The 24,665-nt window shown below is 34.9% G+C and overlaps 1 protein-coding gene across 1 annotated transcript in view; it reads right to left on the bottom strand.

The window, feature by feature from the left end:
- TDRD3 (tudor domain containing 3) overlaps window positions 1–24,665 on the bottom strand; it is a 92,177-nt gene that overhangs the window by 22,946 nt on the left and 44,566 nt on the right. The window contains exons 3-11 of the mRNA XM_041466887.1: window positions 23,360–23,425; window positions 19,887–20,047; window positions 17,675–17,816; window positions 12,603–12,674; window positions 11,976–12,125; window positions 11,146–11,286; window positions 10,050–10,206; window positions 9,269–9,394; window positions 363–1,201 (exon numbers count right to left, since the gene is read on the bottom strand). Of these exons, the coding sequence (XP_041322821.1) occupies window positions 363–1,201; window positions 9,269–9,394; window positions 10,050–10,206; window positions 11,146–11,286; window positions 11,976–12,125; window positions 12,603–12,674; window positions 17,675–17,816; window positions 19,887–20,047; window positions 23,360–23,425 (1,854 nt within the window). The remainder of the gene's footprint in view (window positions 1–362; window positions 1,202–9,268; window positions 9,395–10,049; window positions 10,207–11,145; window positions 11,287–11,975; window positions 12,126–12,602; window positions 12,675–17,674; window positions 17,817–19,886; window positions 20,048–23,359; window positions 23,426–24,665) is intronic.

Raw genomic sequence — 24,665 nt, 5'->3', positions numbered from 1 at the left:
CTAGACAGCACACAGGTTTTGTTTCTCAGCAAAGAATATGGGCACCTAGATCCATACATTCATCCCTTCAAATTTTTGGCACTTAAGTCAAATGCTTCAGTAAGGAGCTTAAGACATCCTAACCTCCCATGTACATGACAGAAACAAGGACTTGATTTAGAGACTTTAAAAGTTTTGTGCAGTGAATGTAAGTGACATAGGTCATAAAATAAAAAACAAAGCATGGAGCTAGGCAAGAAGCACACTGCACACCTATGAACAAAGACCATGTCTCTGTGGTAGTGTGAGAAATATCTCCCACGCATGAGTAAGAGAACACCAGAGGTACAATTTGAGATAGTTCTCATTTGGCAAAGGCATACCTTGTTGTCTTCCCAATAAAGAGCAAAACATTGATCCCCTGGTCTCCAACTTTTTCCATATTCCATGTGACTCGATGGTTCCAGTATTTTCTCTGGTTTGATGGGCCCAGTTCTCCTTTTGGGACCGGTGTTGTAATACAACATTTTATCATCAAAAGATGGGATCGCAGTGGGTCCTGACGATTTGATAGGTCCTACTCGTCTTCCTTTCTGATGATGCTCAGTATCTCCATTTGGTACAGCATTAAAATTATCAGTCCTACTGGGATTTTGGTAATCATTACTAACACCAAAATGTTGCTCACGTTTTACCATAAAGGATTCACTACTTATTGTTCGTGCCTTCCTATCACAAAAATTTTCGGAATTGTGTGTTGGGTTGTCTCTTTTACCACGTTTCTGGTTATTGTTGTCTGTCACATCTTGAGCAGCAGAATTTTCCTTGAATTCTGAGAAAGACACTCCTTTTCCTACTCTGTTTTGCATGTTGTTATCCCTTTTTTTGAAAGTAGTATCACTCTGGTGAGTGGTTATGGGATAACCCACATCCTTTGACCTATCATTTCTAGCATAATGTCTGTCACTTTTATTTTTTTCATCTGTCCAGTGTTCTAAAGAGCTGTGCCTCTCAGGACCTCTGTTTCTTGGTAACCCACCACTTTCCAAAGCCTGCCTTGAATTCTGAAAATCCTTTTGAAAACGAGGGGGTTTCTCATTCCTCGGTTGTCTCATGTCATTGCGAGAAACGTGTCTTGAATGATTCTCTTTGATGCCATTCTGTTCTGTATTCATAACTTTGTGCTGTACTTGATGTGTTGGCTGAAATTGCAATTTTGGTTCTACAAAGAAAAAAATTATTTCAATTAACATATTTCACACAAATACATTTTATAAATACTGTTTCAGACTTTGATAAAGGAACAGTATTCTTCAGAAATGTATGCACCTTTGTGACATGGAAATGGAATGGTACACACAGAGAATTTACCAGACACATTTGAACTGCAATTCCTAGTTATCTGAAAATATACACTACTCTGGGCTGTACTGAGAACCAAGCCCCTGTGAGCAAGAGAAAAGCCAGGCATAAATTTCCAGGAGATTACTTGCTCCTCCCTATGGACATCAACAACCCACTTGAGTAAGACCCCTTTAAGACAGAGAAACAGAATTCCAAGATGGAGAAAGGAGGAGAGAGGAAAATGAGGAGGAAAAGGCAATACTTCTAATCTGAATTAAAACTTTCTGTAAAAATACCTTGTTAACAGTTATTCAGCATACCTTGTTAACAGTTATTCAAGAGAAAAGACAAGAATCAGAAGTGATTAAATGAGCAGAGCTGGCAAAATGTAGATAACAAAAATAGTAGCAAAGCCCAGGAATCTGGACACTCTGATCAGTGAGCCGTAACAGGACTTTCTCAAGTGCCACCTTTAAGAGCTTCAACCAGAACTCTTAACCAATGAGAATAAAGACAAGATTATCATGAATATAAATAGAGAGTAAACATGCTATGGCCTGCTGGAGAGGAAGGGAGCTGTGAATATCTGTGGAACTTTTTATGGAATTAGGAGCTTTTTAGGCAAACATGAAATTTGTAATGGGTTGTTTAGGTGAAGAGCAAAAGGAGGGGAGAAATGAAGACGAACCCAGGGGAAAATAAAGAAGAAATGAGATTAAACAGGAGAGCTGCAAATAAGTAGGTTCCTGGTCAATACAGTCCTGCATGTGATCACTGTAACCTGTCCCATCTCCTTATTAAATTCTCTTTCTACATTCTCTGTTGTGCATGTGAGGGGACATGTTTTTAAACTAGCAAATTTGAGATAGGATAAGCTGGTAACTGGAACAAGGAACAGTAAGAGAAACCATGAACACTGGAGAGACCATGGGTCTTGAAGGCCATCTGCCAGGGAGACCCCAGGTCTGGGCTCACACAGTGGCCAAAGCTATATAAAGTACATTCATGTAACCCTCCTACCAGCTCCAGGCTGTACCAGCCAACAAGCTGGAGCAGAGGTGAAGTGGGTACCACAGGTCAGGGGTCTCCTGGCCAGGACAGACCCACATAGGTGTGTGCGTGTTGGTGGCTGGGTATCAGATCTGCTAGCAGACTTTAAACCTGATGGAAAAGGAAAACATAAACCTATTAAAGGGATTCATGTTTTCATGAATTCATTAAAGGGATTCATGAGCAATTTTGTGCCATGTGGGTGGGTGCAAAGGTGTCATTTTCTTGCTTGTGTCCATGAGCCTGGCATGTGCATGGGTGTGGTGGGACTGTGCAGTCAGGCTCTCACACATTCCCACTGAAAGGAATGTTACCACTACAAACAATGAACGCTGATACCTGACAGCAAATGTATCAACTTGCATAACTACATGCAAGATTGCAAGTTAAAAATAAAATGTAAATTTTACCTGGTTTATTTTTCTTTTATAAAAACCCTTTCAAGCATCACATGATTAGTAGTAGCTCACAGAATTTTTGTCAGTTTAATTTACTAAATTTCCCAATAAGAATCTAGCTCAATTTTTACATATAACTTATAAAAGTCACATTTGCTTTACTAAAATGACCTGGTGCTTTTGTTTTTTTACATGGCATAAGCATACATAAGGCTTAGCCTGAACACGATCTTGGTAAAAATACATCTTACTCTATAATATATTAGTATGAAACCAATCACATTTTAATGAATTAATATGTAAATATATACTACTCAGAAAGACACAAGAGTATAAATATGCATTTTATTTTTAAAAATGTAAAGATGACTTTAAATCTTGTATAATTAATTTTGTTCTGTTAGAATAACACTTTTAAAGTTAGAAGTACTTCCTTATTTCTTCTTTACAAATGAGATATGAGAATACTGTTTTTCTTTACTTTATATCTGTAACTTTTCACTAAATAGCTTCATTATACTCTTCCACTTCTGTATAATACCAATCATACAGACTTCCTATCATCTAGAAAGATTTCACTTCCAAATTAATTAATTAACAGTCTTTGTTCACAACATTCTTAATTTATACCTCGTCTCTTCTTGTAAAATGCTCAGGCTTCCACTCTTCACATGCCCAACCTAAGCTCTTAGGTCTATCCTAATGTTAATTACACATGAAATGATTGAACAGTTCGATGACCCCTGAGAACGTTTACTCCCTTGTACACACCATTACAGAAAAATGCGTATAAAAATCTAACAACTCACTATAAATCATCTTATTTAATATTCTGTAACATTAAATTAAGTCACTGTTCCAACAGAAAAATAACAGGAATAGGTTCATGACTAGATTGTGAATGGTAATACTTTCCTAGGTTTGACTTAAACTCAAAATGTTTCTTCTTAAGGGCTGTCCTTTTCCCTTTTTCTAAATGAATAAACATCTCCTGAGCTGAGATGGGTAGTGACAGTACTTAGTACATACAAGGTACAAGGACTCTATGCAGCACAAGTGCATTCAAAGCAGTTACAGTTTAGTTAAAGCCTCAAGGAAAAATCAAAACATATTCTTCTATAATTCAAAAAAGTTTACTGAAATTTCTATTCAATTTCACCACATAGAAGGAGTAATTTTAGCTATTGTCTACACAACATAATGTGATTGTAACATAAAAGCAACAAGCTGATTGAAATTGTGTTGCATCCTTTTATTACAGATTTTTTTTTTTAAACAGCAGTGGAAAGTTAAAATAATACTACATGTTAGACAGCAGGTAAAGTGACTAGAGAATTTCAAAACAGTGAACACAGTTATTTCTTCTAGGTCTCTTTTCTGTGACATACAAAGGCTGACATGAAACAGCTGAGTTTTTTTAGTCTAAGCCTAAGGTATGCAAAATCCCATAAACTTATGTTTTCTACAGAGGTGCAATTCTTGTCCTAAAAGCTTCCCTGGGGACTGCATCATACACAACAGCCTTGAATGATCAGAACACATTAACTAACTGATTGACATTCAAGCACAAGTCACTCGCAAATGGAAATTGCCAAATAACAGTAAATGGTACTTTGTCAACAGTAGTCAACAAAAAAAGCCAGGAGATGAGAATAATACTGGCTCTTCGTGTATTTGTGCTGTCTGGTTTGATCACCAAAAAAATGAAGGGATTCTGAAGTTTCTTTATGAGAAACAGGGATCAAAAAAAGCATCAAGGGATCCCATTCACAAGTTGTCTACCACAACTGCTTCCACTTCCTGCCCCAACTCCAATAAACCATTAGCAACTGTTCCCAGAAAAGTAATGCCTCCTACAGGGCTATAAAAATATTAATTTGGCATTTAACAAGAAGATGTAGTAAGCTACTCTCAAACAGTGGGATAGGTTTGCCCAGTCGTCATTTTTGCAACCAGAGGGGGTTTGGGAACATGGTCTGGAAAAAATACATTTAAAAATTAATTATAAGGTTCTTATCATCTGCTCAGAAGTTTTGAGATGACAAGTAGTGTTTGTCAGTATGGAACACTCACTCACTCACTCACATTACTCATTTTGGCTTCTGTATGTGGTGATGCAAGAGGACCCTACAGGACCAATCACATTTCCCTGACTACAAAGAACCAGCAGGACCTGCTGCACTTGGAAATCCCAGCCAACACAATTTACAAAGCACTGCTCAATACATAGTGGAATTTAAAGAGTACGGCTTCCTGTGGTCCTCTCCTGTGGATTGTACCATGTTTAATAATGTGGCTAAATTCAATGACCATGGCCCTTCCCACACTGGTGGCAATGTTTTGGGTTTCTCCTCTCAGACTGAGTAATACTTTTATGTAACTGTATGAAGTATATCTTTGAGACAGCTACCTCCAGGGCATGTTCTATCTTGTACTGGCCGAAAGACTTAAAAATTAGAAGATAATTAGTGATACATTTGCACACACTTCGTGTCATGAAGTAAAATTCCCATTATCCAAGAGCTTTGTCAAGTTAAATAAATATCAATATAATTTTTTCTAAAATGTAGCAACACTGAGGAACAGGGACCTGAGTGCATGTTTCTGTTGAAACAAACCAATTACAAGCTCAGAAGAGTTATAATAAAGAAGTGAACAAAAAAATTCAAAACATTCTGCATTGTATTCACTATAAACTTTAACTAACTGGATTGAAGGACTCAAACAAAAACTGACAATTCATTATTCTTTAAAATGTATGAAATGTACTATATTTGTCCCTTTTACATTTAAAGACAAAATAAAAGTACAAGCCTTGTAACATATATCACCAATGCTAACATACAAATACAACAAATAGAAGTTATTTTCATGTTAGTCACAATTAGCTCTGTCTTAAGTTTGATTTTTAGAAAAAAGGCTGAATAAGAAATATAACTATTATTCAATTTGGAACTCTTGTCAATAGCATTCCATGCTTGTTGGAAACATGGCTACTGCATGGCAGATTTCAAATGTTACAAATATCTTTTAACTCCAAAAAGTCAGAATCTTTTTTTCCCCTCCAAGCACTCCTACTCCCAGATATTCAAATAAATTTTGTGACCACAAAATGAAACAAATATTTTAATTACATTTATTGCATTACCAATTTATTTTAAACCTTTAATTTATTTGGGACTAGATAAAGAATAATGTTCATTATTCATTAATACTACAGCCAGAGCTCTTGGTATCATCTTATTCTCTCTGATACTCCCTGTGTTTACTTATTTAAGCTGGCAAAGATAGATGAGTTGTTCCTCATAACAAAAGAAAACAATAAGGAGATTAATGGAAAAAATCTTTTGTGTTCAGTAGCAGAAATTAACCAAGTGAAAGCATAGGCAGCTAACTGAAAGCAATTTTGTCTGCTATTTGTGTTATCTCTTGCAGTCAGGAGGTTTCTCTTGCCAAGATTCAAACTACTTAATTTCAACACAGAAATACTTTTGTAGGTGTCACCAACTATTCACAGTAATAAATCAATCAATAAATTAAATAAATAAATAAACAAACATGCAGTTTAAAGTTAAGGATATGTTTGCTTTAATTCTTTGCATTTCATTTAAATAAAGTATGTTTAAAGTATGCTGTGTTTTACAGTTAAAGAGCTAGCAGATCATGGAGTCAGGTATTTAATACTTTTGATAGCTGTAATTACTTAATATTTCCTTAATGGAAAAGAGGAGATAAAACATAAAAACATCACAAGATATCACTTATGGGGCAAAACACTACTATGTTTTCTTGTAACTAATAAGTATTTCTTTAAAAAAAATAAAAATCAAACAACAAGAAACTTAATGTGCTGTCTTAACTTTTAAAAGGAATATAAGTACCTCCTAAAAAATACAAAGAAATTTCAACTCATAAATGTTTTTCTACTTGGTCTAAATGCAAGTACGAAAAAGTACCAAATAAAAAAAAAAATTCAACAACAGTTCTGCAGGTCCTGTTCAGCAACAGAAGTGAATTTAGAAATTCACCACACTACTAAGGTTTCAGGTGTTAATTAGACAATTATATAACAGCAGATAAGAAAAACAAGGAGGGATGCACAAATCAATCTTTTGTGTACTTGGAAAGAGAAACAATTCCTTTTTTCAGACACTTTCTCTCCCCAGATCACATAAGATTTCAGCAAAACCGCGTTTTGTTTTTTGGATTTTACAACAACTTCCAGTCATTTAGAAGGAATTAACTCTGTCTGAAGTGCATAGACATTAATGCTTTCAATAATGATAAATATGTCCATTCCAGGTAATTATCTGCTCCCGGTCATACACAAACATGTAACAGTCAGGACTTAACTCATTTATTCAAAACCACGGTCCCTATACAAACCCCTTTCTTCCTTAATACCTAAAATACAATACTAGATTTTAGAGACCATACAGGACAGTAAGGTGCCAGAAATACTGCAGAACAATCTATCTTCTTTTATACGTAGTATAGCACAGTGTTTGGTGAATATAAATGGAGGAAAACCTACCAGCCTGTGTGCTCCTTAGTGTATTACTGTGCAGGAAAATCAATGAAGAGACATTCTTGGCTTGGTAACATTACATATTTGAATTGTTTTGATCAGTTTGTCCCACGTGCCTTTTGATTCTGACCAATACTTTTCTAATTCTAAGTGAAACTAGAATTAGAATGCTTCTCTACTGCTTATAGATGACAGGATCAAATTAAATTTAGGAGGTACTAGTTATATGTATATCCCGTTTTCTGCAGACATTTGGATGCAGACTTCATGACTGAAGAGTACACAGTGCTAAGTATGGTCACTGCAGATAGATCACTCAGCAAATACTTTTAAAACTCCTGCCATCTCAGTTTGAAAGGAACTTAAGACAACTAATAATTAAGAATCTAACTGAAATGATTTTCAAAGGCAGAGGCAATAAAATGGCAGAAAATCACCTTTCAATATATTATTTTAAGGATGTGTTTGAATTCATCAGACTGTAGAATTTTTCTCAAATTTGGCAAGGAAAAAATAACTTTTGAAAGTAAAAAATACATATGCCTACATACTTCTTGAAATATTCATTTAAAAGACGCTTCAAGCAAAACTAAAACCTGGCATAGAAACCGAGATGCAATCCTATGGGCTACACACACTCAGTAAGGAAAAGAAAAGCTAAGAACATGAAACTACGCAACCACTTCAAAGCCTTACAAAGTACAACATCTACTTTTTTTGCAGAAAAACAAGGCAGAAAGATTGAAAAGAATTTCACAAATAATCCGAACGCTTTGTGAACTCCTCAAAAATGCTAACAAGTTGGGTTTGGGTTTTTTTCAGGAAAGTATGGTTCAGGAATAGTACATTGGATTACATATTGATTACTCAGATAAAATGAGAAAAAACAACATAGTGATAAAAAACATAAAAGCTAAAACCCTGTGTGTCCTGCTAGGGAATATGCCAGAACCTTCAGTAACTCAAGGAGTATAAAACCTTTAAAAAGTTTTAATGGAATTATGTTTTTCTTCTTATGACATTTATGGAATCTTTTTGTTTTCATTTAAGAGGAAAAAAACTCATAAAAGTGATGTGTATTTATCTTTAAAACACAATATTGAAGATTGTAAACTGAAGTAAATATAATAAATATATCTGGTTTTTTACTCACAGAACACTATGCTTTATTGTCTACATACATGCACTAAATCCAAAGGATCATATAAGTATCCCCAAGCAATCAGTAGTATCATTTTAAAAAAGCAATTCACTCATTTCACGAGTCTTGATAAACTACTATTACTACTTACTACAAAAACACTGACAATAAGAAATTTATATAAACCACAGGAATTATTTCTTTTCCTTTAAATGTCTTTCAGACAAACATAAAAGTCTCCTGTAATATCTCAATAAAGCACAAAATGTATCCAAAGAAAAATCAATGTTTGCAGTGTAAGCCAAAAACACTACCACTGTTTTCATTTCTGCTCATTGTAAAAAATCCAGTGCATCTTTGGTAAGTAAAATGAGTTGTCAAGAAGTATCTCAAATATCATTCCCTCTATCTGCTTTCTGAAAATGTGGTTATATTCATTACCTGACCAGTTTACAAAATTTTATCAGCTAATGCAGAATGCTGGTGTATTTAAAAGTTGTTTTCTTTGAATATTTTGATTTTTGATAAATACAGTGAAGACTTATGATATCATAAATAAAGATTCATGATTCAGAAAGAATCCAGTCAGATTAACAAATTGTGGTTTATGTCATTTTATTTCAAATTACTGACTTTTAGACATCTAACCACCACTGAGCAACTTATTTGACCTTTCTTGAGAGGAATAATTCTCCAAGCACTCTTTTTTTTTAGTGACTGACTGTGGAGGAAGTTTAGAAATCAACTTTTCGATGACAGAGTTAGGAAAAATAATTATACCTACACTATCCAACATTTGTTCCAGATACATTAATTTCAGTAACTCACCCTCTACTGTTAGAGTACCCATTTTGGATTCCAAGAAATCAAACAGTGTGCTTGGTGCAGATGGTCTGGCATTTCCTAGCTCTTCTTCATCTTCAGGTCTTATTCGGCCTCGGCCCTTCCCCTTACCTGTAAGCATTAAAGGCTTTTTGTGAATGGGCAATAAAAAATTAAAAAGCACACACATGCTTTCATTTGATTCACAAAATGTTTGTATTTTCTGTTTTTAAAAAATTCTGTAACAGAATGGCAGTGATAGGACAAGGCAGAACAATTTTAAACTACAAACTGAAGAGATTTTAAACTACAAACTGGAGAGATTGGATGTGATGAAAAACTTCTTTACTATGAGGGTGATGAGGCACTGGAACAGGTTGCCCAGAGAAGCAGTGGATGCTCTGTCCTTGGAAGTGTTCTAGGCCAGGATGGATGAGGCCCTAAGCAACCTGGTCTAGTGGGTGGCCTCTCTGTCTGGGAGGTGGGTGTGGGGGAGGTGGAACAAGATGATCTTCAATGTCCCTTCCAACTCATGTTCTTCTGTGATTCTAGAATATACATTTCCCATTTAAGGCTAATTAAACATCTATCTTCCAATTCAAAAATTTTTACAAGAATATAATAACACAGAAACCTTTCTTAGGGATTTGCTTTCAGGTTTGCAATGCATTCTAACTTGCAGGAAAAAAACATGCAAATATGCCCTTCTATAACTACATTAGTAATCCACCACACACAAATTCTTTGGCTTGTAAACAGTTTTAAAGCATCTCTTTGCAAGCTTTACCTCTAGGTGGTGGTCCCTGAATGGGTTTCTGTTTACTGTTGTTCAGAAGAAAATTTAATGCTGCCTCTAGGCTGTTACTGTTATCCATAAGTGCCTGTCTTGCTGCTTCTTTGCTAAAACCCATCTCTGTGATGTGTTTTAGAGCCTTTTCATCAACCTGAAATAAAAGGCACACACAAAAGTAATAAATACAACACTCTATAAACACACCAGCTTTTACATTAATTTTTCTTTTCTTTTTAATTGAAACAATATTTCTTGTTTATTTTAATATTTTAGTTTTACATAAAATCTTTGCATGTAAGTTCAAAAGGACCAGATAAACAAGGGATGTTTTTTAGTAGTATGATTTTTAATTAATTAGTTTCCAGTTCTACTACTACAGTTCTTCAAGCACAAATTCTCCTGGTCTATAAGAAAACTAAAAGAAATATCTCAAAATAATATGGGTACCAAAACTAGCCATCTGCTTCATTTTGAACCCCTTCACAACTTTTGCAGACAATGCAAAACCCAGTTACTTCTTAAAACATAGATAAAACATAATTGGCTAGAGGTTTTCCAGAAGAAAACAAAGAAATGCAAACAATTTACTTGGGCAGAAATGCAGGCTCTGTTATTCCAAACTGTATAGAGCATGACGTCAAAAAGTCAAGATGGGAATCACAAAGCATTAAATACAGAAAATAACATTGCACTGCACCAAAATCATACCAATTGGCCATTTAGTTCAACAGCTGCCATCCAAAACATTCTTAACTGGAACCCCATGAATGTAACATTCATGAATGTAACAGGCTCAAAAATAGCCATACCAAGACCCTACAAAAAACCCACAAAATCCCAAGCCTAATGTAATCTAACTCTGAGATACACACTTAAATTTTACTGAATAAATGTTTAGCTCAGAATCACAGTGAAACTCATAGCTATCTCAGTAAGGTACAAAAGCACCATTAGTATTCTAAGCAGACCCCAAAATAAATTGAAAGGAAAGTCATAATTCCTCAAGGTATTTTGATCTTTTTCTTGTCATATTTGGGGTTTTGTTTTTAATCTTACACATTCAAGACTCCATTAAAGTCTTCCATCTTACCAGTTCTCGGTAGACCCCTTCATTCTTCCCCTCTGGTTTTGCTATCTTCTCTTTCTGGAACAGTTCCCTGTTTCGATTCCCTCCAGTGCTCACACTGAGATTGCTTCTGCTACTACCACCACCTCCTCCAAATGTCTTGGTCTTTAGATAAGGACAAAATAACATTTCAGCAACCAGAAATAATGAAAATATTTAGCTAGTAGAAAAAGCAGAAACTTTTGTTGAAGTGGGTTTTTTGAGTTTTTTTGATTATGCTCTGGGTCAGCAAATAAAGCATTAATTTACACACACACAGAAAAAGATTAATTTATTAGTCAGGATTTTTTTTCCCCTGTGCCCAAATGAGGTTGTAAAAAGGGTATATAATTCTAGCTGTTACAACTTACTAAGCACTTTGATAAATAAACCAAAAAGAAGACTAAAGAAGAACATAAAAACCTGACACATTAGAACTAAATTTCCTAGCTATTTTTTTCAGACTGAGTTCAGTGAATCATGAGGGTTTTGAGAATTAAAAAGAACAGATGAAAATTGATAACCTGTATTTATTACTTAAATCTTATTAGCAAAATTGTACACCCCTCATTTTTTAGTAGTGGTAGCAAAATCATATCTACAATAAAACATTACAATACATTTATTAGCTCTATTAAAATAAGAACATAGCCATCAATTTAAAAGGACTCTAAGCCTAATTCATCTTTTTAAAGATATGGGAGTAGAATTATACGCAGGCAAATATCAGAAAGCATTTGTCACTTAAGAGATAAATACTTGACAAGAAAAGATCAATCACGGTAAGTAAAATGCTGCAACACATGCATTCTAACCTCTTTGCTCTTTGCTACTTCTGCAATAGCAGCTGTTCTCTGCTTTTCGAATTCATCATTGTCCGCAACAGGTTTTACGGTATTTGTCACTTGCAGAGTCTTTCTGCGATCAAGATCTCTGCTATCCACTTGCACATAAGATGCACATTTCTGAAAATGCAAAAGGAATGTTTAATTACTCTTCTGCCTGCTGTCATTTGCAAAAAGACCCACCCAAGTTTTATTCCATTAGCATAGCAGACCCTCAGATAAAGAGTATGATCATGTAGCAAGACATCATGATGCAATCACAATGACTCTTGGAAATTTGCTGATCCTTGCCAAATTCTTTGGCATTTAAGAAGGGGCTGCATACGTGCCTACACGATCTCACCAGCAAAATCAAAGGCTCCATACACTAAATAAAGTTAAGTTTGAAATTGAGAGGAAAAATGTTATTGGAAACTGGCACAACAAAGAGACAGGATTAACACAGTTTAGTTTTTGTTTTTTTTTAACAGGCACATTTTTTATACACAAGTTACCAAGACCTAAGGTGTTTTGACAGCCTTTACCTAACTGGAACAAGGTACATAGATATCATAATACAGGTACTTTTATGAAGTGACAAAGAAAAGTACACTATACCTGCCCAAAAGGTACAAAAGGAGGAGGGCCACCTTCTGTTCCAATGTTACTCCTATTGTGTTTTGCCAAACTCTGTAAAAGAAAATTGATAATTAATAAATTGCAAACAGAAAACAGATTATATTATAAATGTCTCTATTTCAGAAAGAACATGAAACTTGCAAGATGGGTATTTTCAGCAGAAAAGAAATTAGTATTTTTAAGTCTTGGGTCACCTAGGTTAAGAAGAGGGTTGGAGGAGAGGCAGAGGAACAAAGAAAATTACGGAATTTTGCAAAATTACTAAGGCACATAGAACACAAGTAGAAAATTCAGTTATACATCAAAATCTACACTAATAGACCAAAGCAGAACAAAAACAGGCAGCAGATGTTTTTTTCATACAATGTCCAATGAAATTGCAGCCAGCAGAGATTGTAAAGGCACACAGCACCTTTAAAAAGGGATTGAACCAATTCAGCCTAGAGAAGGGAAGGTTTAGGGGGGCCTTATCAATCTGCACAACAGAGACAGGCTCTTTTCAGTGGTGCCCAGTAAGATGACAGAGACAGTGGGCAAAAACTGAAATATAACTGAAAACCCTCCATCACAAAACACTTTTTTCACTGTGAGGGTGACTGAGACAGGGAGGCTGTCCCCATCCTTAGAGATACTCAAAAGCTGCCAGGACACTGTCCTGGACAATTTGCTGTATGTGGCATTGATTCAGCCAGATGACCTCCATTATCAACGATTATGTGAAATTCATGATCCCATGCATAAGCAAACACAGAAAGGATTAATCAGAATTGTATCCCCTGATAATACAGCAATTCTGTATGTCAAGGCTGAATAAGTGCTCAGACTGTGATCTCTCCCTAGAAACAATCTCCTTTTTGCCACTACTGGAAACAAAATGCTGTCCTACTAAGAAGAAAAAGAACAGGTCCTTAATGCTGACAAAATGCACCAAAATTGCATTTCCTATAATGTATCTCTGTTATCAGCTTCATTTCTCACTGTCCCTTTCCCCCAACGGACATTCATGCATGACTACATGCATTCTCTGTTGTCAGAGACAGCCTTAATTACTTAAGGCTATAAATGACATTTACCTATATATTTATTACCCTGATGTAGAATTGATTTAAATCCATCATGTGAGAAATGGAGTATAAACATGAATATACTTTGGGCCACTATGTTATCAGAGAATTTCTTAAACTAAGTAATAGATTAATTTAGCTAATACATCCCCAAATTAAAACTTTTGGTCCACTCCTTTCAAGTTAACTGCTTTTATTCAGGAGTCAAAGACTGCTTTCTAAATAATTTATAGTTATTAATTCCTTTCAAGGTTGAATAAAAAGAATAACCCTTTTTCTCATACCTTAGAGCAAAAAACACTGATAAAGTATTCAATAAATTATTAAAAAAAAAACCACTTAGAAGTGCAGAAATCATAAAATTTCTGTGCTTTAGTTTCAACCAGTTCACTTAAAATGCTGCCTTAGAAATACGAGCTAACCAAGGGCTAATCACTGCAGCAAGCTCACACTCCCTGTACCTATTAACTGAAGCAGCACAGTACAACAAAGATTTCACGGTCAAGCCACTTCACTTCCCCAGAGCAGGCACTGCAGGTGCAATAAACCCTGCACTTATTCTGGTGTTTCTATTTGTTTGCTTGTTTGTTTGTACCTAGAGAAATGCAGGCAATTTTGGAATGAACTCCCATACTTAATCAAATTACAATTAAAAGAAGTAATTATAGGCTAGACAAGAACTCAAACTCGGATTAATTCTTCATGTCCTATAATCAGGAAAAGCAAGCTGAATTTACACTCTTTTCTTTTTTTCCCAAATCAGAATCAAGAAATCACATAGACAAAAAAGACTGTTCCAATCTAGTGCCCAAATGTGCAATTGGGCAAATGGCAAAAAAGCCCTTATAAACTGACTGCCTATTTACCAACATTTACCTACATGAATTTTGAATCACAACAATTTATTGCATAAAACTGTTATCCATAATGAAAGAATTCTAATGCTCTGAAACCTTCTTCTCAAGGAGCACTCTCTGCTGAGAAGTGAGAGCAGCTGCTTTAGAAACCAAGTTTCACATAGCACTGAATAAAAAGCAAACTGGCAACACACACAATTTTTTTAACTTATAATTAAATTTCCTCATAACCCAGCAGTAACTATCATTTACAATAAACTTTGTTATAAATACATATAGTGTACTTCTTTTATCCTTTTTGCTCTATTTGCATCATGACATTAAAAACACATTTCCTAGAGAATCTCTTAAGAAACTACAGTTTACAATATGAGATTGCTAGATATTACATACTATTGTACCCTTGCCTTTCTTTATACATGTATTTTGAAGTATACCTAAAACTACTTCCTTTTCCCATAATGTAATCTCAATATTTAGCCTCACCTTCACCGAAACAGAAATATCTTGACATATACTAAACAGCTTTACTTTTAGATGATCTATAATTCTAAGTGTTAAAAATTTAAGAGCCCATCAAACAGTCTCACCAATCATCTCAGCAGATTTGCTTCAGACTTCACTTACATATTGTCTGGTGTTTTGTTTAATAGCAATACAAAATACTCTTCCCTCATAAGAAGAGTACCAGCAATATCATACACATACTGATCCTTCATGTTTGGAACATAAATCAGCATCAGAACATGAGGAACACCATAAAGCAATAATTATTTGGAACTGTATTTTTTCTTAAAGATGTCCATGATACTTCCAAATAGTCTAGAAAAACAAATCTCACATTCTCTGCATTCATTCCACATATGCTACATTGTATGAGTCTTTTAGTAATAAAACTTGATTCCTCCTGAAAGCAATTTCAAACACTGCTCTGAATGAAACAAAACAGTAATACAATTGAACAAGTAGAAGCTGACAAGTAGGTGCATGGGCAATACCTTAAGACAGAATAAATGGCTTTTATTCTAAAGTTTCATGCTATTTGGCTTAATAACACTAATTTTACGCTAAGTATAAAACCCTCTTATTTCATCATCTACAGAGGAAGCCAAATTAACACATCTTAGACCTCCTAGTGGAGAGGAAATATAAAACTGCCATGAAAACTAAAAAATTAGCTTCAAAAAAAGTAATTTGAAATAGTTACACAAATAAAAGTTTTATGTCTTTTTATGCAAACACAATTCAGCATTTTTATTTAAGCTTCCATGACAAGACTAGACAAGGAGTGGCAATGTCCTTATCACCTCTCAGATATTTTAGCAGTTATGCTTATTTGTCAGCTGTACTCTTCTACAAACCCTTCTGAACAGTATAGAAGCATCGAGTGAGTTCATAGGGAAACTGTTACCATGTAGCATCTGGCTTTTACAGATTTGTTTGAGCCCTATCTGTCTACCTGTCAGTCTGGATATAGAACTGGAACTACAATTTCCAGTGGTCATGGTTCACCTGTCCAAATTGATTCCTTGTCACCCACAGCTTTTCTGACACAGCCACATGCATGTGCTGTGAGCTGGTCAACAAGAAAAAGAAAATACTCTGGGCAAACTCCAAAAGTTTGAGAACCAGAGCACTGAGGTAATAGCAGCAGGCAATAGCTACCTTTCTGTGTCTTACCAGAGCAAATCAGTGACAGCTACCACTCTGTTTTATGTATTGCATACAGCCAAGAGAGCTGGCTAACAAGTGCTGAAAGTTGTAGTCAGCAGCATGCCTTTGGTTATTAAATGCTTTGCTTTTTTTATTTATGTAAATAGAGTCTGTTCGAAGTTATTTCTTAATACTGATTTCAAAAACCAATTATTAAGTATAAAGCAAAATTTATCTGCTGAAGTCCAGGTACAAGAAATATGAAAACAGACTGTCCAAAATATCACCAAGAGAGCAAACCAGTTCTATTCTTGTCTTGTGAATTTTTAAGAAAGTGTTAGCTCTATGTTCTCTCTTCTGCCCCATCTACCCTCTTTAACTGAAGAGAGAACTCACAAGACTTAATACTAAGAATAAAAATCATAAAATGGGATGGTTCTGCCAGAACCTTCTTTATTTTGAAAGCTCCATTTAAAACCAGGAATGCTTTTGTGTTTCAAAAAAAACCCTTATTTTCAGCTATAAAGGCTGAAGGATGACAAACAGAATCTAGTAGAGTGCGTAACTCTAAAATTCAAATTAATTTTGGCTCAGTTTGCCAGAATCTATTAAGTTCAACCAAACACCAAAGAAGGCTAAAAATTACCGAGCCCAACTTAGCAGGAACAACAATAAAATGAGTACTTCATACAGAACTAACCATCATGTTCATAAGCAGCTACTCTGTTTCAGAGATGCAGATGCAAAAATACAGAGATATGCATGGCTGTAGTAGCAATAGTTAATCTGGCAAGTATTTAGGACTAATGGTAGTAGAGTCACAACTCCTGCCCTAGGAACTTCCACCTGTTTGTGAGAAAATGTATGAAAAAATATTCCTGCAGCCACTTTTGTTTTACTGGGACAGAAACCAAAGTAAAGGAGCTTACACATATTTATGCCTTGTTGGAACAATTTTAAACCTCCAATTTGACTTTGTAACCACAATTTACCTAAAGTACTGATGGAATTTGGAGTACAGGTCTCATTCCAAAGGTTACCAACTTCAATGCTTTCTGTATATTTATTCTATTATTTTTGCCTCAAAAAGACAGTCTACAGAACTGTCTTTTTAACAGTGACTTACAGAAAGTAACTGTAAAAGGCAGAACTCCATAGTATTTTGGCACCAAACACACTGTTTAAGAAAGCAACCACCCATGACTATTTACCAACATAAATTTAATATATTTGATTAATGTTTTCAATCCCTGCAGAAAGGAATCAGTTTCCATGCAAAGATCACTTGTAATTTTTTAATTTGCAACATTATACTATAAGACCTACTTGCATACATTTGGCTGCAGCCCTAAAACTATTTGGAGAGTACAGTTCTAAAAGCTTATTATACAAAAGTTCACAGTCAACAGAATAAGCTTGACGTGTTTAAATGTAATAGCAACTTGTAATACAAGAATTTCCAGTGGTGTTACCTCACCCTTTGTAATTCCCACTTTTCTATAAGATGCTCCACTTCACCTCCAAGAACTGCTGTGTTGCTGTCATCCAACAGCAAGAATCCATTTCTCACTTCAACAATTCCTGAAAGCTTAATTTTTGTTCCAGGTGGAGTGTTCAGGCTAGAGGTAGAAACAAAGTCAAAAAATTCAAATAGATTTATTAATATTCTGTCACAAAGAAACATATAAAAAACTACTCTTATTGTCATTCCAACATTTATATATGCCATAATAAAAAAATTAGCATCAAAAAGCACAGTACTTTTCAACAGCTTTATTGAAATACTTCCCATCCATTATACAACAGATTCTAACAGAGATGAACACTGGCAAATTGTCTGTTTGGTTAATATCCAATTTTGTAACACCAAACTAAGGTTATGATTTGTTTTGATTAGCAGATGATATTCTTAGACAACTGATTTGAGGCAGGTTCTTCATATTTACAGTTAAGAGTGGATTTCCAAATAGTTAATCATGTCATATTTTTTTTAGACATTTAACTCAGTAGACACATAGAGTGGTCAGAAAGGAACCTTTCTACACATTGCTAGGAGTTAGGAGTATACTAGAATAAACATAAAAACCATGCATCTCATAGTGTTTCTTCTCTCACTACTCTACAACTTAAAAACATATGAATTCTTTCTGTCATCAGCTCCCACATGGAGACACCTTTTCTTCTCACGTGAATCTACCCTTGGAATAGCAACAGCAGAAGCATAAAAGAATCATGTACTTCCAATGTGTAATCAAACGATATGACAAGCAGTGCAATCTGGAAACTGCTTCTTCTTGTGAGAAACAGGACACAGCCAGTTAAAACCTTTCAACTGAGAGGCAATAATCTCTTTAAAATATGCTAGAGCTACTGTTGCAATCACAGGCCCAAACCACACGGTGAGGAAAATTCATAATGGAGTCAGCCAATTACAGTACCAGTGCCATTCAACCTTAGCAATGTTAATGGATTTTGGATTGTTCTGATAAAGGCAAAAAAAGGAGATCAAAAAATAGACATGAAAGAAATACAGAAAAAAAAAATTAAAATTAGGCAAGGGGAAAGGGGTAAATGGAAACCATAGTCATGAAAAACCTATAATATAAAAGAAAATTATGATTTTTATTTAAGTAACACTATGTACTGAAACACGATATCATTGCAGTTTAATAGTCTAACATCAGACCTGAAAAAATTATATATAACACAAATTAAATCTTTAAATGTTACGTAAAAAGAAGCATTCACAACATTACCAGAGTGATTAGTTCTCTAACACTTTTGAGATTTTATCAAAAAGCTTTCAAATTATGTCTTGTACTGGGTATTCATCTTCAAACATTTTGATCTAGAGTGTACTTACACAGGACTGTTTGCCTTCCTTTATTGCTGTCTTTATATTTGCATTGGAATATAATATTCCAAGTTCTGCTGGCTCAAACTAAAATTAAAATATCACTACATGTTCTGACAGCACTCTAAACTGCAAGCTGGCCCCTGTTCCAAAGGAACAGTTTAACAGTAGAAGATGACATTCAAAAATTAAGCATATATCCATACCTAGCTGTTTGCAGCTAGCAAAGAAAGACACAAGAAGGAGGGTTTTTTTTAAACCAGATTTATCTGAACAAGAAGAGTGCAGAGCACACCATTACTCTGCAGACTAAACACCAGAGACTGTTTTTAGCACCCCCATAACCAAACACATAAGGCATCCCCATATTCAGCAGTAATCAGCTCTCTTGCCCTTCACTTTTAACTGAAGAAATATCCAAGTTAAAGACCTGCCCATGGTTAAGCAGCATTAGTTGCACTGGCTTAGAAGTGTCAAGCCTGTGGCATTCCTGCTACAAAGGTAAGGCAAAAGATCTGCTACTACTAAAAATTGGGAATTTGACCCAAGTATACACACACCCCCAGTTTGCTGTGTTTGTGTGTTATGAAACTACAACCCAGTAGATGCAAAAATCCACTTTCTTCCATTACATAGTTCAGCATAAAAAGAACTACAAATTACATTAATATGTACCTTTGCATGCTGAATTTAAATTTCCCCTTTACATACAAATCCAAAAGGAAGTCTCTTTTGTCGAGCAATTTTTTTTCTTTTCATAAATTACTAAGGACACTTCCATTATTTCAAGGACATTTACATATCAAAGGAGAACATGGAAAAGAAAGCTGTTCACCTTATTTTTGACATGCTACTGTATTCTATAGCTGTGCAGCTTGTGTGTCCATCAGTCATCTGTAAACGTAACATTCTGGGAGCAGCCTGAGATTCTTCATTATCCTTTGGTGCAGCAACATTGCGAATTTTCTGTATTTGCAGGACACATGGCCCTTCCAGCTAGATAAGTCAAACAGAAAAGACAAAATTGTTAGCACTGTTAAGCAAGCACACTGCAATATCTAGACATATCAACACATGCCCCCAGGCAGAGAAAAGTGTAATTTGATCAGGCAGTCATGTTGAATTTCTATCACTCATGTACTCTGTGTTCTAAAAACATGAAAAAAATGGGTTTTTCAGAGAAACAGTTGTGATGCTTCACACATCTCTGAGATACTGATTATAAAATAAAAGTGAATGAAAACAGCTGAGGAGGCAAATAAGCAAAAACATAGATACTGTCACTTTGAACATAGTATGGAGTCCAGATAAGATTTCACTGCAGGGTGTCACTGACAAAGTCTTCTAAAGAACAAAACAAAACAGCTGAGAAGACTCTTTCTTTGGATCAAGAGGAAATTTCAAGTACCACTACTCTGTAAACACCAACTAGAAACACAGTTTCTTTGAACAATGGTCCAATCCAAACATAACAAACTGAAGGGACATCACTTGTCTATTGATTATGTAAAACTGGATACCCTACTAGACACACCACAATTCTATGTTAGAAAAAATAAAAATTTTAACTAAAAAAAAAACAAACAAAAAAACAACCAAACAAAAACAAACAAAAGCCCCACAAAAAAAACCAAAAACCCCCACCACAAACAAAACCCCCCAAAATAAAGCAAAATAAATCCACTTGAAAAACCCAAGCCGAAACCAATAATCTCAACCATTTATCACATTTCAGCTATAGCTAAGTCATTTTAATTTCTCTGAAAAAAAAAATGTCTGTGGTTGCTCAATTGATCTCTAGATCCTAAATGACAGCAAAAAGATGAAAAAGTGCACAGTTCATCAGCTTCTAACCTTGAAGAAACAGAATAGGTAGCCAGAAGAACACAAAATAAGAGCAGATAACCAGTAGGTAAGTATATATATAAAAAAAGAGAAATTAATTAGTAAGTGATCAGGCGCACAGTATTTTTACTATGGTGGCAGTAGAAGATCTGATGCAGCAATCACTCTCACTGAAGGAAGGTTTTTTAAATGCAGATCAGTTTTAAATGGAACCACAAATCCAATCATCATTTGGAAAAAAATAAAATGTAAAAGGCTGTAGGAAACAAAAATCCACAATCAAAAAATGAAACAGAAATGAGGAAGCATATGAGTAACCTTTAACAGGAATTAAATTGCTGGCACCTTATGTTTTCAACTGCTTACCATCAATTTGCTAGTACTCAGAAAGGAACTCTTGAGATCACAACTTTAATCCTTTCTGAATGCTTCTTCTGCAGTTAATGTTTCCCTTGTAATGACACAAGTTCTCAAAAGAAAACCAATAACACCTTAAATTTAACAGCTATTAAATTATATGTTGTAACTTTATAGTCTTCTTTGCACTTCAATTCCTTCAAAAATGCTTAATGTATCTCTATGGCATATAGTCATCTAGACAGAAATGGAAGGATTCCGTTTTCCCAAATCCTATGCAAATGTGGCCATCTTGTGGTTAATGCTGGTAATATTGATTTTTTTCTAACCCATAGAAAACACAGATATTAAATGAATGAGTGAAATAGTTCTGTGTATTAATGACTGAAGTTGAAGACAACCATCTATAGTGGTCAAATACCCATGTTTCATACTAGGATTCTCCCAGCTTTTATGCAACTATTTTCCTATTATACAATAGGAAATAAATAAAATAGGCATATAAATAGGCATAAAAAGTTATTTTTAAATAAATAAATAAAGTTATTTTCTATGCAAGACAGAAATACATCATAGGTTCTCAAGATATAAATAAATAATACTGATATTAGTCTTGGCTGAGAAGAAGAATAGTAGCACATAAAATTTCTATTTTTCACTGAAACATTTCTGAACAACAAATTACCACATTCTGTGGAGAGATTATACTAAAAAGTTGTTCCTCTCCCTAAAGAAAACATTTTTCTGTTAACACGTAGCTCTATAACATAATGTATTTTCAGACATTGAAAGCTAAACAGCAGCACTGATTAAGGAGTCAGATGCGCCTTATTTTACTCAAAAAAAAAAGGAAATTACAGTTAAGAAAGCAAGGATTCAGCATACTATCTAATAGCTTGAGGTAAAAATTATAAATAGGAGTCCTACTCAAACAGAGTTTTTTCTGTGTAATTCTTCCCAAAATGTGAAGGATTATCACCCTCCAGGAAATGGTTTGCAAGTGTCTGGTTTGGGATTTTTTTTGAATAATTTTCTAAAGATCTGTGAATACAGATAAAGTTAATAAAACTCTTCCCATAAAGTTAGTTTGCTAAGTAATATGCTGCATGCACTGACTGCTGCCTAGCTAATATCTATGATCCTGCAATGGACTCTCTCTCAAGTGTGCTTTGCATAAATGGCAATAATGTTTGTGCTTTTTCTTGTAGAAGTCTGTGCTTGCAGCAGTGACTACTCCATTTAGACAACAAGATAAACAAATCCAAACAGCTCTTAGCAGCCTCCCTCAGCAATCAATGTGGCTTTCTTAAAACAAACCCACCTTAACTTACCACTATTTGAATTTTAACAGTAAAGGAATATGTCTCCCCAGGACTTTCACATCAGTAATAGACTCAATATTTGAAGGAAGGGGTAAAGAACTGAAGTGAGAATCACTACTAGGTTTAAAATAAAATTCCTTAACCTACCCACTCCCTGAATCGCATGTAAGGAACAAAACAGGAAGGGTATACAGAAGAAGACAAATTTCATTTTTTACCTAAACACACAAGATGCATTAAAATCTAGCACACCCAAGTTTCAAATGTAATATTCTTCTCTAGCACAAAGTGTTAGCCCATCTAATATGTTTTATCCACATGACTTGTGGGATACATAGCCATAGGAAAATTACATAAAGTGCATAGCTATAGCCATGGATGTCAGTAGGCAAGTAACCCAGCATTAACATATATCACTGTGCATCAGAATCAAACTGCTACTTCGATTTATTTCTGACCTGCTTTGTTGTCCTCTCAGGATAATGAGGGGAAAAAATGAAATTCTGATACAATTTCAAAACCAAACAAGTTAAATGGCTTTTCAGCAACAAATGAAGTTGCCAGGATTGTTCAGATTTTTATTTAATAATTTCAAAGTTGTGAAATAATACCCAGAAAGTCCTCTTTTATGGAGCTGACGTTCATATTTTTACACTATAATAGATTCAAACACTGGGGGGTTTTGTATCTGAAGTAATGACAAAACCAGACTAATGTGTCACAGAAGGCTGTCATAACACAGAAATCACAGAATACAGAAAAGTGAAGTAAAAATATTGTCTACCTTTTCCACCTTTCCACCATTGATGTCACTGGGGAGGAATTTCTTGCCAATCGTTCTTAAATCTGTCTGAAATGATTACAGAAGACAAGACGATATTAACTAAAAATATGCACTTTAAAAAAAAAAAAAAAACCCATAACATAGGAATAAGAATAGCATTTTTTCCATAATTACAACTATTTATTCAACAGAAATCCACTCCTTTGTGTGACAAAAAATTCAACTCAAGAGTTTACAAAAGAAATCCTTTTGCTTTTTAAATTATATTCTTGTTTTAATTACATTTTCAATGTTGATTAAAGTGCTTTTAAATAAACAAAACCAAATGGCTGTGCAATGTTTAATGGTTAAACATAACTGTGAGGTTTCATAGAGGTAAAACATCCACCTTTGCTCTCCATCTGGCACTTAGAGAAAAGTGTTTTTAGTTCCTGTCTTTTTACATGCACAAATCCTTACTTATTATGATCATTAACAACTCTTTCAAAAGACAATGTGCTAAATGTAATTATTACAAGAACTTGAACAATACTTTGCCATTAATATGTGTCAACGGTCTTCTGTTCTGGCACCCTGATCTAAAACTGAGCAGGACTGTATTTTAGTATCTGAAACATTGTAAACAATTGATTTATTCTGGTTTTCAGTGAGAAACACTGGTAAATTACAAATTAGAAAACAATCATAAGAATGCACTTTTAGCATATTTACTGAGTATATAGAGGGAATAAATGCCCAATCCTCTCTCTGTTACACAAGATAGCCAGGTAATGACAAGGAAGCACATTCAGTTTTTCAATCTGAGGAAATCTGAGTTTTTCACAACTGGGGAAACTCATCTGTCAGTTGTGTGTCTCTGAATAGCACACAGGCTTCTATAAATGGTTCCTGTGTGTTCCATATCCGTACCATGGAATCATTCTGGGATGGTTTGGGTTGAAAGGTACAACTCCCCTCCTATGGGCAGGGTACACCTTCCACTAAGACAGTATTGCTCAGAGCCCATCCAACACACCCTTAAACACTTCCAGGGATGGGGCATCCATGACTTCTCTGAGCAATCTATTCTAGTGCCTCACCACCCACATAGTAAAGAACTTCCTCTTAATATCCAGCCTAAACCTACTCTCAGACTGAAGCCATTCCCCCTTGTTCTTTCACTACATGTCCCTTTAAAAAGTTTCTCTCTCCATCTCTCTCATAAGCTTCCTTCAGGCACTGGAAAGCCACAATTAGGTCACCCCTAAACCTTTTCTTTTTCAGGCTGAACCATCCCAAGCCTTTAGTCATTGGAGAGCTGGTCCAT

Source organism: Pyrgilauda ruficollis, unplaced genomic scaffold (assembly GCF_017590135.1).
Source record: "Pyrgilauda ruficollis isolate IOZ18807 unplaced genomic scaffold, ASM1759013v1 scaffold20, whole genome shotgun sequence".
Classification (NCBI taxonomy): domain Eukaryota; kingdom Metazoa; phylum Chordata; class Aves; order Passeriformes; family Passeridae; genus Pyrgilauda; species Pyrgilauda ruficollis.
This window is presented reverse-complemented; position numbering and strand designations above follow the sequence as displayed.